The 17,090-nt window shown below is 37.1% G+C and overlaps 1 protein-coding gene across 2 annotated transcripts in view; it reads left to right on the top strand.

Annotated features, from left to right (window-relative positions):
* NEGR1 (neuronal growth regulator 1) overlaps positions 1 to 17,090 on the top strand; it is an 812,983-nt gene that overhangs the window by 695,167 nt on the left and 100,726 nt on the right. Inside the window, exon 7 of one of the 2 annotated variants that reach the window (XM_072834067.1) lies at positions 7,850 to 8,015. The exons of the other annotated variant lie outside the window; for it this stretch is intronic. Coding sequence (XP_072690168.1) covers positions 7,850 to 7,965 — 116 coding nt within the window. The 3' untranslated portion in view covers positions 7,966 to 8,015. Of the gene's footprint in view, positions 1 to 7,849; positions 8,016 to 17,090 lie in introns of those variants that run through there. 2 annotated transcript variants of the gene reach the window in all.

The raw sequence follows: 17,090 nt of genomic DNA, 5'->3' as shown, positions 1-17,090 counted from the left end.
TTAAGACAATAAACAGTTCAACTCTTAATTACCAGGCGCCTGGGCCCTGCATTTCATTGCATGACGTCAATACAATGGACTTTTATAAATATATCGATGGTTTGTAAATATGCCAGGGGTTAATAGTCCTCTTTTGGGTTCTTGCTGTATCCTTAATTACATCCCCTTTATGTGGATTTTTCCTTCTAACTTGTATTAGGGAGGAAGCCCAGTATGTCTGCTGAGGGCTGGGACACTTATTATTCTGTGATTCTGGGAAACATATTCCAGAAATAACATTGTACGCTCATCAGACCGTTTCTGGAGATTATCTGTATAATGATGAAAGCCACACAGTCTCTGGCATCACAGTGCCATATAAAAGAGTTGCTAAAACCCAACCTTCCTCAATGGCCTCTGGAGTCAATATTATTTTTGCTGAAAGTTGGTAGTTTCTGTCAAAGAAGTCTGGGACAGACATTTCAATCCGTGGTCATCCATAGCATGGACCAAAATTCTTCCAAAACTCTTCCCTCAAAATCTCATCCAGTAGAGATCTATTGCGGAGCCACTGTGACTAGAAGTCTAGGAAGTTATTTTTTTAATATCGTGGTAAGCATACGAATGTGCCACTTGTTGTTAGTGCCCCTTTGTTAACACAGAAGACATTTTCCTCCTTCCGAACAGGCTTTGGGTGGACTGAGAGAATATTTTGTATCCAAAGACGTAGTTTTGATAAGGTTAAGTACAGACCGTCTCTAACTTGTGGTGGTTCAACTTAAAGATTTTCTTTTTCCTTTACGATGGTGCACAAGCAATACGCCTTCATTACAAACCTTACTTCAAATTTTAAATTTTGATCTTTTCCCCAGTTAGGAGGCTTCCTCCTGATGCTGGGCAGTGGCAGTCAGCCGTGGGATCACCAGGGGAACGCCCATAAGCGTAAACCCCTTCTGCACCTGCACAGCCATTCTGGTTTTCACTTTCAGCAGACTATCCAATAAATTACGTGAGATACTCGATACTTGATTATAAAATAGGCTTTTTGCTGGATGACTTGCCCAACCGTAGGCTGACCCGGGCGTTCTTAGCGTGTTTTAGTAGGCAGGCGGGGCTAAGCTATGATGCTTGGTAGGTTAGGGGCATTAAATGCATTTTTACTTATTATCAAATTATGCTGGGTTTATCAGGACATACCCCACCCCCTTCATAAGTCACCCCCAACATTTATACCGCCTTGGGACATTTACCAGGATGTAACAGACATGCTTTTTTTTTTTATTTTAATTTTTTTTTTTTTTTTAGTTTCAGGTAGGGCTTTGTCTTCAAGTGGATGCTGGAGGTACACAAACATAGATACTTAAATCAACCCTCTAATGCTTATGCCTCCGTGAGCCCTGCGTTATCCTATCACATCTCACATATCCACGCTCAGGTATCCGCAAGCAGTGACTCCACGTGGGATATTCCTTTCACTAGGCCCAAAGTTTCTCCTCCCAAATAAACGCAGACTAATTTTGTGCACGTGTAAAGTTACTGCGTGTTGGTCATTGAGGGCAGCTAATGTCAACCTGTGGGCTTCTTGTTGTAAACATTTGGAAATGTTGTTGCCACTGTTGGATTAATAGAAATGGTTTTTCTTAAGAGGAACATGTTCTAAAGTTGAATTACCGGGTAGTCTCTTAGAATAACACCAAGTGTTGAAAGTGCTGTGATGATTTTAAAGGTCATTTATCATAATTTCAATTAAAAAGTAAGTTCGCTTTTATAGAGCCACGTGTATTTATTTGCCAGGCAGTTTTTGTGCAAAGTGATTTATCTCCGCCCTCACTGCAGTGTGAACTTGTGGATACATCACTATCCCCAGTGTATTAAATGTGCAAACGGAGGGGGTGGCGAGTGGCTTCCAAGTACTGCAACCAGGATTCGTCCTGGGTCGGTTTCCCCCAGAACCTCCATCAGTGACCACTGTGCTCAGTCCCCTTCTTAACCACAACCATGTGATGGAAGCAAAAACAGCCCAGTGACGTGTGTGTGCAAATCGTTATAACTTTCTTAATGATATGCTAGAAAAGTGAGAATCCAGAACTTGAGGTAGGGTCATACCACCTAGGGTTGGCAGAGGGGGCGGGGCCTGTCCTCTGACTGCCGAGATACCGCGCAGTCACTGATGTCACCTGTTCACAGATGATGAACATTCTTCTCCGGAGGCAAGAGTGTGATGCCTGCATGGCCCTCCCTGCACAAAGTCTCCGCTGTCCGGGTGCCTAGCAGCCTGACCAACAGGCTCGGGGCCTCCCCCATAGGGGTAAACAGGAAAGGGTCACCTTTTTTTTTTTTTTCTTGACCTCCTATGTCCAATCTACTCACAGTCTGCCTTCCGTCAGCCCTAACCTTGGTCGTTCCTGGGCAACGTCTTCTTCATTCTCCTGTGAAAATGACATTGCTTCCACTCCACAATGTTGGAAGTCAGAGCTTTCAGAGGAAACCATGGCAACCAAAAGGATTAATTTCTGCCGTGTCTCAACACACAGTCATGCTCTCTCCCCACGGTCTAGGAGATCACTCACACGCGTTATGGCTGTGTCATAACGTACAGATAGAATCATCCAGAAACCAAATATGAACTCCAAAACACACAGAGGTGCAGGGGGCTGGTACTAGACAATCCTAACCACCTACCGTGGGTGCAGGGTGACAGATGGGACACCAGTGAGGCCCCTAGAAGGGGCTGTTACACGTGGCTCCTCCCCAGAGCACCCTCTCCGCCCTCAGTACCTTGCTTTAATAGCATTTCCTCCTGTCCTAGCCCAAATCACATTTACTAACAAAGTCAAATCTTGTTTTACCCGATACCTCCTTTTTTTTCACATAGAATGTTGAAAATGTCCTTCTTGGTGAACTTCCCTTCACCTCTGTTTTATGTACAATTAAACCGCCTCTTTGGCGGGGCTGGTCCCTGCAGGGCTACAGTTGCCCACGATGACAGATGCTGCCCTTAGCCCCGGAGCGCTCCCTCCGATTCTCCACATAATGAGACACGTAGGAGAGTCTCACTGAGGACTTTGACTGTTGCTCATCAGGAGAGCCCACTGCGCACCTCCTGAGGAAAATCTCACATTCACAAGTTGATTACTAGTGCAGTGGAGCAGCAGCTCACGTCGGATCCGTGTCCAGCATTCTTAAAGTCAAGGGATATCTGGGGTCAGACTACCGTGTTGCCAGAGGGGGAGTTTACAAGTTCAAGATTCCCCTCTGATTGGGTAACCCAGTTGTGATAATGTCCTCTGAGCTGTTTGGAGAACAGACCCTCGGTGGCATCAAGGCCTATACAGAAACAAACAACTCTAGTTGGTGTTGGCTGAAATATGGGGACAAGATTGGAAAACCATGTGTCATAAACCATTTTTCTCCCATGCAAAGCCCCATATGATAGGAGCCTCCATTAATTAACGTTGAATTTGCCTCTCTTCCATTTTTTGGTGACACAAGCCACTCACTTATTAGCTGCCTCTAGCAGAAAGACCCTATTGTCGGGAAAGCTAGTGCTGGTAGAGAGTTGTAAGAGCCATCACATAGGAATGTCCTATTTAAGCAATTCTAGAAATACTGCAAGTGAGCAGGCTGTTTCTTCCGGGAGGTGAGGAAATGGAATGCTAAGATCCTCACCCAAAGGCTTTCCCATCTCTACTCCTTATTCGTTGTGTGGTTATGAGCAAAATAGTTGACCTCTCCGTACTCCAATATCTCATCTGTAAAAGGGGAATTAATAATAGTATGCACCTCACAGGGTTTTGGGGAGAAGGAAATAATCCATGTAACTGTGTCTGGCACATAGCAAGAGTTCAATAAATGTCAGCAATTGTAATTAATATGATAATAATAATTACTGTTGTTATAGCAACTGTTCACAAAGTTGTTCCGGAAAGATTAAATCAGTATCTGAAGAGTATAAGAAAATCTCTAGGAGCTTTATTGGCTCCAGCCAGCTTCAACTCTTACCCAAACTGTATTTTAAAGTAATAAAATATCATTATTTTATAGGAAAAGAACTTGGCTATATTGAGTAAATGGGGTCATTCAAATTTGTTTGACAACAGGAGGAGAAGTATATTTTTAAATACCTCTGTGTATGTTAATACTAATGCCTATAATTTGGCCCCGTTTTGAAATTGAAGTGTGTTCATTGTCACCAAAATCGTAATCTATACATTCCTACCCTTACTTAAACCAGAACTGTTAAAAAAATACTTTGGATCCTGTAGTTATCTTTTAAAATCCAGCACAATTCCCAAATAATTACCCAAAAGCATGATATATTAACCTTTTGAATAAGAAAAAAAAATCAGCATCCACACACTAGGTGGAATTTTGTTATTTACATATTTCCGCTACTCCTGATATTCTCCATCTTTGCTTCTCCTCAGTAAAGTTAAATCTCCCCAGATGCCAACAGTCTACTTAATTTTCTCTCCAGTGATTCAGATACCAATTTTTCCATTCACTTCTATAAGCAATAACAGAAACTACTGCTGCTACTCACTCTCACTTGGTTGTTTATATAAAGGATCTTTAATCCTACCAACAACCCTACAAAGTAGGAGCTATTATCTAAATTCAATAAATGAGGACACTGGGGGGTTGGAGAGATTCATTAGCATGCTCACCATCACACAGCTGAATAATGGCAGGTTTGAGATTTAATCCCAGTTTTATCAGGCTCCTTTTAACTTCCCAAACTATCTCGCTTCAAGAAATCTAGCTGACTCTCGTTTTCCTCAACCCTCAGCACCAGCTTGCCTCACTCTTGGTACCTTGACCTCATTTCCTCTGCTTTCTCTTCTGCTTCCTGCCCATCTGGCCCTATGGGTGACCACTTATTATTTTATAATTTGGAATCTCCAACTCAGTCAGCTTCTCTGGTCCTGAAGAGGTTTTACATAAAATTACCTCATTAGGGCGTTTTCCTATATTTTGGCCTATGTGGGAAAAATATCTTGTATTGACTACAAAATTAAATTATGTATTGACTATGAAACTAAACTAAATTATGGAGTAGATGCTACATGCAACATAATTTGTCATGCACTAAACTCCTGTATTCTTTTTAAAAACCCTTTCTAGGAGACAATGTGGCTTTACATAAGTAATTTAGCTCTACATAAGCGAGCACAATGAAGAGCTTGGTTCAATAGGATAGCTATTTGTTTCTACATCCTTCCACTGAGATGAAGTTGTTGTTGTACGCCACGCCATCTTTTTCAACGAAGTCTCAAATCAGCAATAAGAATTCAGAACAACAGAAGCTAAACAGTTGAAGAAATTAAAGTTCTGTTGTCCAAATTACTGAACATAGAAAACTCTGTTCACAGTCCTCCTGAATTTAGTTTTCCTGTGGACACACATTCTGATTAAGCTTCTACCTCAAAAGTCATTTTATGCTTTCATTTTGCTTTTGAATTATAAAATCCTTTTATGTGGGTTATACACTCCTGATGTATATTAATGAGATTTGCCATATTGCATTAAAATAAGTTTAACATAAATTTTCATTATTTTTAAAGGAGATTTTTTTAATAGGACAAGAGCATAAAAATGTTTGGGGGTTTATGCCAGCCTAACAAAAGAGTAGTTTTTAAATTAGAACAGTGTTTCTCTATGATTTTTTATTTCGAATTTTAATTTTCTATAAATATTGGCATTTCGACATAAGGATTGAATGTGCTAATATTTTAAAGCCCTACATTATATAGTCCGCAGGCTTCCTGAGACCAGGTTTCATTAACTGCTATAATCCTACTATCTAGAATATTGCTTAACACATAGAAGGGATTGAAATATTAATGGTGAATACATATATTTATATTTCATATATATATATAACTGAAATACAAGTATATCTTGTATATATAAGATATACAATCTTATATATAAGATCTCCTTAGAGAAGGAAAACAGGAATATTTCTGCATTTTTAAGTAATCTAATGCAGAGCTGTAGAAAGGTTCCACTTCTCAATAATACCAAATCACATTGTCAGAAGAATGACTGGGACTTTGGAATTTTCAGTCATGGGTTGTTACCTGAGTAATTATTTGACTACTTGAGAATGTCTCTCTCCAAAAGTTTACATTCCCCCATCCCAGATCTTTTGTAACCTAAGCCATAATCCTTGTCAACTGCCCTAAACATCTTGCCTGGTCCATTAGCTCAGAACACTCAGGAAAGGACCCAGGAAATCAGCCGTGCAGACCAGGACACACACAGACTTTAATTACCCAAATAATAGACCCTCCCAAAATGTGTTTTGCAGGTTCCATTTCATAACTGTTGTTAAATTACGGTTTTATTATTCAAACGAGTAGCTGAGCTAGATGGTTAGTGAGTTCACTATTGAATGGAATTGAGAATTGCCATAGCTTTACCTGTGGAAGAATCAGTGAAAGACAACAAGAGGCCCAATAAGGTTAGCAAGTTAAAAAAAAAAAAAAAAAATTTGGATCTCTAACATCTTTTGTAGGTTTTTGGGTACTTAGCTGAGCAAGGTGGGAATTCTTGCTCAGAGATATGATTTTGTGTGAAAGTCTCTGCTTTTACCTCTCACAGCCACACTCACTGTGTTTGATCATAAGAATCTGAACTTTATTTATTTTTACTATTATGGGACATACTTATTAACTCAGTTAAAAAGCAGCAGGTTACCTGTGTGTATTTAGTACTGAAGAAAGTTCTCCAACCACTGTTATTAGAGTTCCTCAAAATGCCATGTTTTCCCAATATTTGCATTCTTCCTCATTAAAAATTATTCATATACTTTAGGATTGCTAATGATGGTGTTTAATCTTTATAGTACTATTATTTTGTTTTGGGGTGTTTTTAAGAGTTTATTTATTTATTCATGAGAGAACACAGAGAAAGGCAGAGAAATAGGCAGAGGGAGAAGCAGGCCCCATGCAGGGAGCCCGATGCAGGACTGGATCCCAGGACCCCGGGATCATGACCTGAGCTGAAGTCAGACGCTCAACCACTGAGCCACACAGGCACCCCTTTATATTACTATTACTTTGATGATCACCACTATTTAATACTTGAAATAATCCTATTAAAAGTTAAGTTAAAATGGAAATCTTAAATAAAATTATTATTTAAAATGCCATAGAGTTTATTATTCATTAGATACTTGCTGAAAAATTATATTGATAGACCAAGGATACAGTTAATGCTTTAATTATGCTTACACTATAACCAGCGGTGCGTGTAGGTATGCAAATATATTTCAGGTAATTAAAAATGCGTACATGTTTGTGTATATGTGTGGTGTGTGTTAACTTTTTACATAGAGACATAAAGGCAGAACATAATTGGTCCTTTAAATGGCCAAATTCTGTAGATATACTTGTAAAATAGGAACTGTATCTTCAGAGGCATTTTTAGGTATATGAATTTTACCCATGATTTTTATTTTAAATACATACTAAGAAATAATAACTGGTTGAATGAATATAGGGAGTGGCATCAGCTTTCTTAGAAGTCATATTATGTGCAGGTTTTAGTGTTTTTCTGGAAGGAACGCTTGAAAACTTGCTTGAGAACCCTGGGGCTGGTCCTTAACCTTTGCACAGCGAAAGTTGATGCTCCAGACCAGAATGGGAAAGGACTCCTACATGTTGGCTCGAAGACGGTGGTGGGGTGTTGTGGAAGCCCCAGAGACTAGACTCTGTTCAGTGGTTTCCATGGTCAGGGAAGCCTTCAAATGAAAGACCTCCTGTGTATATGTTGCATGACTGTTGATTGTCTCATGAGTGTTTGTCTTTTATGTATGATTAATACACAAAATGTTTTTCTTTTCTTTCCTTTTCCCTTTTTGTAGAAATTATTGAGCCTACTACCTCTAGTCCTGTCACAAGTCCAGGTCAGTATCCACATACATTCACAAAGTATGTTTGGGTACTTTCTCCATTAAACAAGACCTCTGCATTGTCGTAGAAATAAACCGATTGGAATATGGGCCGCATGCTTGCGGCACCGCTCTAATGTCTGTTACTTGTCCTTGTCTATCTGTGATTTGTCCTCCCTTTAGATTTTGTGATCTGACCCCGATCTGAGGCCAGTATCTTTTACTTCATTCTCCAGGGCTTATGCACTAAAATCTGTGTCACGTTGTGTAATAGTTGCAAGGTGATTAGTTTCTACAATATCTTTGCAAACAGAGCTGCAGAGAGTGCACAAGATTTTCTGAGTACCTATTAAAAAACTATATACTTTGGTTTGGTATCTCATTGTTATAAAATCATTATGAAACAGGACAGCGTTTAGTGCTTCTAAGGGGAATAACTGAGGGAAAACCTATACTTGCACTCTTGGAATATGATAGTGGGAGATTTTGGTCTCTTGAAACTGTCAAATCAAAGGACTTATTTCAGTTGTGTTTTATTTTCAGATTGTTCCTAATTCAACCACAAATACTCAGTCTGAAAAGATAGCCCATTGCTATAAGTGTGTTTTTAAGTGTTGTTTTTAACTGTGAGCATTTCTGGGTGACATGAAATCGAGATAAAAGCTATTGATATTAGAAACAACCTTTATCTTGTTATATAGGAATTTAGCAGTTCATTTTGAATGTTGGCTGCTGGCTATTTAAAGAAGAAAGTGGAGCTGCTAAAGTTATTTAGCTTTGAAAAGTTCATAGGGATTTCTTGTAACTGCTGAGTTAAAGGATTTGTTGATGCTGCCTACCCATAAAGAGGTATAAGTTGGTTAAATAGTTGTTTCTCCTCTCATTCCAGAAATGGCTCTAAATTTTAGTCTAAAACAAGATTTGCTGATCTGAGAAACTGAGTGTTTTAGAAATGAAAAAAAAAATTCTATCTCAAATTGTAATCAATCAAAAATGCTTAAAATTACTTTAGATGATTATGAATTATCCCCACCCCCTGAATGAAACAAGTTTGAGCAAGTCTATGATTATGTATTTAAAGAATCTCATATTATAACACTTTCTGGTCAAATTATAGAATACGTTTCCATAACCTCTCAAACCAAAGCATATTTGGAAGTCTATTTTAAATTATTTCACAGTTGATGCATACAGGGTTTAAGTTATATGGTTAGGAAAACTTCTCCCTCTCATGGATAGGTTTAATAGCCTCCCAAGTTTGAGTGACATGTCAATATAATTAGAGCTATTAATCATTTAAATCTGATTTTTCTCTTAACTTATAAAAAGACTCACTAACTCTGATTCCTATGAATACCTAGGGCCTCCACAGAGGTATATAATCTCACATTCATATGAGATCTTAGAATTATTAATCGTGTTAGTAAACTTTTTGATCTCTTTTTCCATCAATTTTAAAGAGGATATTAAATAATTTACATATCACTGTGTCACCTAGTGGATTGAAGTAAAGATGAGATAAGTATTTACTTTTCTTCTCAGGCCATGCCCTAATTATTAGATGAAGTTTTCATAAATTAAAAGGGCAGATTACCTTCCCTTTGTATTCAGATAAAGAGTGGAATGCCAAATGTTTTAAGAAGTGGTGTCTGGTGGCATTCAATAATAGTACTGCTGACTTTATGTTTTTGGAGAAAGTTTTATTGATTGACGATAAGCATAAAAAGACTCTTTTTCAAGAGGCTATCTGTATCAAAAGTTCTTTCAATGGAAAAGATTCTTACAAAAAAAAGATCCCAAGTCATAAAGCAAACAAATACATTGTTCTTGCCTCTACAAAGATTCATGTCTTTGAACAATGCAGAGCACAAGGGTTAAGAACGTGGCCAACTGCCTGGGCTAGAATCCTAGCTCTGCTACCTGTCAGCTGTGTAAACTTAATCAAGTAACTTAACCTCTCTCTGCCTCAGAGTCATCATTTAGTAAATGGGTTGAAGGTGGAATAATAATAGTACCTATCATGTAGCATTATTGTGAAAATTGAGTAAGTCTGGTAAGGTTCTTATAAGAGTACCTACTACAGAAAAAGTATGATAAAAGGATAGGTTAAAATGTGAGGGAAAATACACACAAATATAACATATTAGTGTATAAAATATACACATATATAGCATATATATGTAGATATATTGGGCTATATATCAATTGGACTATGTGGTCCCTCAAGTACTGTGTGACCTAATACTTTAGCAACTTTCTCTAGATTGCCTAAGGCAACAGTCATTCAAATGGTCAAGTGGTCATTGGCCCCAAATTGGTCAATTCATTGCCAGGATTCAAGGTTTCAAAGCAGTGAAACATGAAAAATAGTTTAAAATTGAATTCCTTAGCACTGCAATCTTAGGGGGAAAATCATGTAAGCTTTTTCTTTAAAAAAAAAAAGGATTATTGTAGAAAGATTAATAAATGTAGGTTGAATTGAATAGAATTGAAGGGTAGAAACACAAAACCAGTGTTCAATGAAACTCATCCTTCATTAATTGTGAATTTGTTAAAGGCCTCCAGAGAATGGTTTGGTTAGGGATTTGAAGAGCATGTGGTTATAGCAGGATTTAAAGAGTGGTATAAATGATAAACAAAAGCTTTTAAAAGTATGTGCAGTCTGCTGTGCAAGATACGAAAGAGAAGAATTTGGCAATATATAACTAAGCCAAAGATCATTAAAGGTAGATGAGAAAATAATTTACCCTATGAATAAAGCCAAACTATTAAAAGTCCCAGTTATTTAAAACAAAGCTTTAAAAACATTTTATTCAATAAAAAAATAGTAAATGAAAATGTTCACAACAGTATTCGGGGGTAAGAAGTCTCAGATTTTCAAACTAGTTCACTTACGGCTTCCACAGAAGTGGAAAAAGAGAATGTAAAATAACTCAAGACAGATTTCATATTTTGTAATATTACTGTCAGAGAGTTAAAGCAGAGATAAAGTGGATATAGTTATGAAAATGTTGGACACATTGAGAATATATTGAAGAAAGTAGATTTATATCATTTATGTCCAGAAGTTCTAGAGAAATGAAGGTCCTGGAGTTATAACTTATATTTTTTTATACAGTCATGACAAGTCAGATTCTGTTTCAATTGAAGGGAATGAAAATTGAATTATTAACATCATTATTCAAGAAAAGGCCATGAAATATAGTAAGTAACAAGAACAAAAGCAAACTCTTCTTTGATCAGTCTCAGAGTCTCAGAGTTTGAAAGGTAAGGGACATTTTTCATGGTGAATGAGATATGCAGTGAATTCGAAAATTTAGACTACTATTATTGTAATTACCACAACAGACCCCATGCTATCCTGGGCAATGGTCATCTGGCTTAAAAATGACTCCCATTAGGCCGATAACAACACCACCCTGTTAAAGCAACTTAAACATTTACATTCATTTTTTTTAAATTACATTTTGTGATCACCTTTGAAGTACATCGTAATATTAATATTTGACTCTTATTAGTTAAAGGATGGAAAAGAGGTAAGGCTGAGGTCTGTCTACCTTATTCAGTATAAACCATTGAATCTGCCATAGCAATCTGTTGGTTTGCTAGTGCAGCCTGTGTCTGAATACCCTATACACAAATTAATCTCTCCTGTGACCTTGAGCCCATCAAGTGAAGGCTGAAGTTCCTAGTCTGGAATCAAATTTACAATGATGCTTAAATTCTGGTTTTATATTCCTAGGTTATCACTGTCTACAAAGTGATCATCAAAAAAGTGAAGAGTCCAGCCATTTATTTGGCTCCCTGTAGACTCACAATAATTAGGTCAACATTAATTTAGCCAACATTGTTTAGTCTGTAGGCAGAAGATTAAAATTGGGGGCTTGTTGAAGTATTACAGATTCCCCCACCTAATATTTGTCATTACTCTGTCCCTAGAAATAATCTTTACCAGTCATCAGTTAAAAATTATTATTTTGTAAATACTTTAACTGTAACTGCATGCCATTGTTATTTGTAGTAAAAATGGCTTCATTTTATAACTCTAGACAACTGGAAATGTGGTTTAAAAATGATGTTTTTCATTTCTGAAAACAAACAACAAAGTCAATGCAGACCCTTGAGTTGGACCTGGGAAACCACCATTTAAAACTGGTTATTGTTAAACACTTTGTATTTATTGGTGTTTTAGGAACATATTAAGTCCGTGCAACAAACCCGGTTCCATTTTACAGTGAAATAAAAAGACAAAACGAATAGTTCACTCAAAGTCACTCAGCAAGTATATGGCAAAACCAAATTAAAATGCCCAATACTTAGTCATCAAATATATGTGCCTCACTTTAAAGAGCAGAAATCTCTTGTGGAAAAAAAAATAATGTTTATAAACTGAAATAATTTCTGTTCACCAGAAGACACCACAGTATATAAAATCCCACTTTAAATTGAATAATTCCTGATTCATCTACTTTGCAAATAATATTTCACTTCTCTGGTTTCCTGAGTTTTCTTACAAAGGAAAATGCTTTCATTCAGCTTACCCCAGGAAGCCCCATTTTCTATTTGGAGGCTATTGTTCATCATTTAGCAAACATTTATTGAGTAACAACTGTATCAGACACCAATCGCTGAGAGCATAAGTTTATTATTTTAAAGGGGTTTATAATCTATTAAGAAAACAGGCATATGTGTAACTAACCATTATTCAAGATAATATGTTCTATAATTTCTGTATAGAGAAAAGGCAGACAATTCCGCCTAGAGGAAATCTTCATATATATGGACAGCATCATAGATTAAACTTAGTTGGCAAGGAATATGGGTACTACCACAAGCAAAGGAAATGCTTAAGAAGTCAAAGGGTACAAAGTATAGAAAATGAGAAAAATCTGATTGGATTTCTGTATTTTTACTGTCTACCACTGTGCTGGTCCTTAGCGGGTCCTCTCTGCATGCCAGATGGTTTCAGCGAAAATACCAAACCACTAAACAAAGCATTTGAACTGAAAATTAAATACAGGAATTAGGAGATTTCCTGACAACTAACTATATCATAGCTTTTGGGTTATATTAGGTCATATCTAACTTCCAGCATTTTTTAAACCCCTGTAAAAGGAAGGTAATAAAATAAAAAACACAAATTTACTACCAATTAAACCAAAACTTGCTCTCTTGAATCAGTTTATAGATATTAACAGTTCCTAAAAATACTTTTTATGCTAGCATTTTTATGGTAATTGAAAAAGGGCATTAAGTCCGTTTTTTTTTTCAATTTCATTATCAAGTTTTATACTGAAAAACAAAAATGTCCACTTTTCAAGTGGTTGCCTTTTCTCAACAAATGAATGAATGAATGAGTGTGTGAATGGCTTAGAAATTCATATATAGTCCACAGAGCTAGAGCATAAGGAGAATTTTATAAATAACAGTAGTGTGCTTCAGTAAAACTTAATTGAGAATAGAGAAAATAATCAAAAATCAAGTAGTTACGTGATAGCATGGAAAGACTGGATAATTTGTTTACTTGTTTGCTAAATAGAAAATTTAAAAATATCAATGCCTGGATCAAAGGAAGATACCTAACTACCCATGATGGATGGATGGATGGATGGATGGATGGATGGATGGATGGATGGATGAGGGAATGGGTGGATGGATAAGTGAATGAATCCATGGATGGATGGGTGTGTGAATGGATAACAAACATGTAGTTCATAGGGCTGCAGCATCAGAAAAGCAAGGAAACTGGCAGAAATTATAAAGGTAAGACAGCTGGTGAAGTTTCTCTGAGTTCCCAAGAACAGCTTAATGGGCACCGAAATGTGTCAGACCTGCATTATCTACTGGAGATGCAAGTGATTGGCCCACCGCTTGTCTTTTAAGAATCTCACTTTCCACTGGAGGAGAAAGTCATGGAAACAGAAGAAATAAATATAAGGCAATAGTTTCTGTAATACAGATATGTGTGATGCACTCTGAGAACTCTGATTCCCGCTTGAGGAATGTCAGGAAAGGCTTTCTGAAAGAGAGGTGATTTCTGAATAGTTTAAACAGAGAGATAAAGGGGGAAAGCCATTCAAGACAGAGAGCTCAGCATGGCAAAAAAAAAGTAGGGGCATAAAATAGCACAGTGTGTTTGAGAGAGATTCCAGATAAGCTCTAAAGTGTAAATTGAGCAGAGGTTCAGTGGGACTCTGGATGAACAGGGCAAGGTCATGAAGGGTGTTGTGTAGGTTGGAAGTTTGGTCTATTTAACCCTAGGCATAGGCTGATCATTAGGCTTCCTATGCAACTCTGTGGTTCAAGGTACAGAATTAATTGGTTTCAGAAGACTGACACTGGAAAATATTCTTATATAATATCTGGGAAGAGATGAGAGCCTGATGTAGGACAGTGTTAGTAGCAAAGGAGAGAAGGGAATCTGTTCAAAAATTATTTTTTTAAAGATTTTATTTATTTATTCATGAGAGACACAGAGAGAGGCAGAGACACAGGCAGAGGGAGAAGCAGGCTCCCTGCAGGGAGCCCGATGTAGGACTTGATCCCAGGACCCTGAGCCAAAGGCAGATGCTCAACCACTGAGCCACCCAGGTGCCCTTCAATACTTACATAAAAGGAAGATTTATCAGGGCTTGTCACTGATTAGAAGGACAAGGAGAAGGTCAAACAAGGATGACTCTCATCTCCTTCTGCAGATGGTGGGACACCAACCACGATAGGGAAAAGAAACCACTTGTCTTTGCCAAATGGTTTGGACTTCATCCTGTTGTTTGGGAAAGGATTCAGTGTTTTGTTTTATGGTAAACCGGGGAATAATATTACTGTGTATTCTGCAGACATAATTCTCTAAGAGTAGAAAAGTAAGAATGGAAGTGAGGAGGCATCAAGTGAAGTCTCTGAAATCCCAATCCCTACAGGTTTGTTGCCATCTCTTAAGAAAATGGCCACCTACGCACAGAAATCTCTCTGCAAAGCTGGTAATGAGTTCTAGCAAAAGAAGTATCGAACTTGTGGTATTATTTCAAAATGTATTTTAAGGTCTGTGGGGGTTTTCCTCCTAATTCAAAACAATCAGGCTTCCATTATTCTCTGATTGTTAGAGTGTAAAGAGTTTAAGACAGCTCAGAATATATTTCAAATTCTAATTAATATGCCTGAATATAATGAATTCAGATATTAATTATAATTATCCATAATTAGTTGATTAATTTCCAGATAAAATATAGCAGAAAATCTATGATGCAATTTTCTAATATGATGACCTTTTTTTTTTACAGATGAAGAAAGTGGGGTGCTCTCTACTCTCACTGCTTATTTGGTCCTTTCTTCCTTGACATATATTCAGCTTTGTCTCAAAATATCATCTTAGGCTGTTGGTCTTTTGGTTTACTCTGGGTTCAGAGTATAGCTCTACCAAAGATATAGATCAAGGCCTCAAAGTCAAACACCACACAGACTAATAACAAGCCTTTAATATGTTAAATCAAATGATTAACATATAGCAGAAGTATTAAGATTATTAATGATTACCATGTCTCTGCTTTACATACATAAAACAAATGGACTTATGAATGTGACCTTCTAATAAGTACTTACCAGGTACATACTAGTACATTATATTATATAAGAAATCACGGAGTTCTTTCACAATCATCAAAGGTCTCAATGCCTTGCATTGTATTTTGGAGGCCTGTGTCTATCGCAGCTCTGGACGGTGAGGTCTTTTATAGAGGGAGATAAGTTTTTTGTTCCTTCTTTTTATTTTGAATCTTTTTTTAAAAACAATCTATCTACAGCGTCTTGAAGAGTGACTGGAATATGCAAACTTGCCGCGCGAATGCATACATGAATGAGTGAATTGACACGAGGAGTTTCTCAGCAGCTTGGAAAATTAGAATTGAAGTGCGTACCTTTATATTTTATATTTTAAAAGAAATAAACATGCATTTTTCCAAGTCCACCATAGAGCTGAAATCCATATAGGGATGGAGTTCCCATAATATATCTATTCAAAAAGAGAGAATCAAAAGGTGATGGAAAGTAAAATTTCCTCCCAAAATCCTTACAAAAGGGGAAGTTTACTTCTCATCTCATCATTCCTGGTTTACCAGTAGAAAGAAAGAAAATAAAAGTTACCTCTATTAGCTAAACACTGATTAGATGAATGTGGCAATGTCCTGCATTTCAGAGACGTGCAACATTTATTGAATGCGTGAAGAGACGGATGGATGGATGATTTCCTAGGCATATTAGGTCTTATTGCTGCAGCAACAAATTGCCGCACACATAGTGATTTAAAACAACACAGATTTATTATCTGATGGCTCTGGAGGTCAGAAATCTAAAATGAATCTCACTGGTTCACATCAAGTGTCAGCAGGACTACATTCTTTATATTGGAGGCGCTAGGGAAGTCTGTTTTCTTGCCTTTTCCGGATTCTAGAGGTTGTCCACGTTCCTTTATCTGTATTCTTATTCCAACTTCAAAGCCACCAATGGCCATTCAAGTTTTTCTACAATTGCGCCGCTGACTCTTGCTTCGCTCTTCTACGTTTAAGTGCCCTGGGATTACATTGGACCCACTCAAGTAATCTAGGATGATCTGTCTATTTTATAGTTACTTGGTTAGCAACCATAATTCTATCTGCTACCTTAATTCCCTTTTGCAGATGATGAAATGATTTATTTTCTCTACATCTAAGATTTTACCTCAAAACCTACTAACCCTTCTTGGATTTTCCAATATTCAGGGCATGAATTTTTTAGAATACTGATTACATGAACATTGAATTTTACATTAAATGTTTATAATCAGCCATTTCATCGTATAATCGCCCATTTCATCGTGAAAATACCCATTAAATTAGTCCTGTTTGTGAAGCCACATTATGACCAACAATATTACAATATTTCATAAAAACAAATAAGCTGATACTACACACACACACACACACACATACACACACACACAAGACTAAAAGATCTTAATGTAGGAGATAAATCCCAACTGCCCAGTGGTCAATTAGAGAAGGAATCCATACAGGAAAGAATCAGAAATGCTAGTAAATCTTGAAACAATTGGAGTTAATGACTTTTGGTGTAATAAGTGATTATTCTTTCAATAATACGTGTAGGAAACAGTACCTTTGTTCTTGGACATATGCTCCCATAAATGCCAACAAACAAATGCTTATTTGTTGATTCCAAGTAGGAA

This window comes from Canis lupus, chromosome 8 (genome assembly GCF_048164855.1).
Source record: "Canis lupus baileyi chromosome 8, mCanLup2.hap1, whole genome shotgun sequence".
Lineage (NCBI taxonomy): Eukaryota > Metazoa > Chordata > Mammalia > Carnivora > Canidae > Canis > Canis lupus.
Note: the sequence above shows the minus strand (reverse complement) of the source record. Positions and strands in the feature narration are given on the sequence as shown.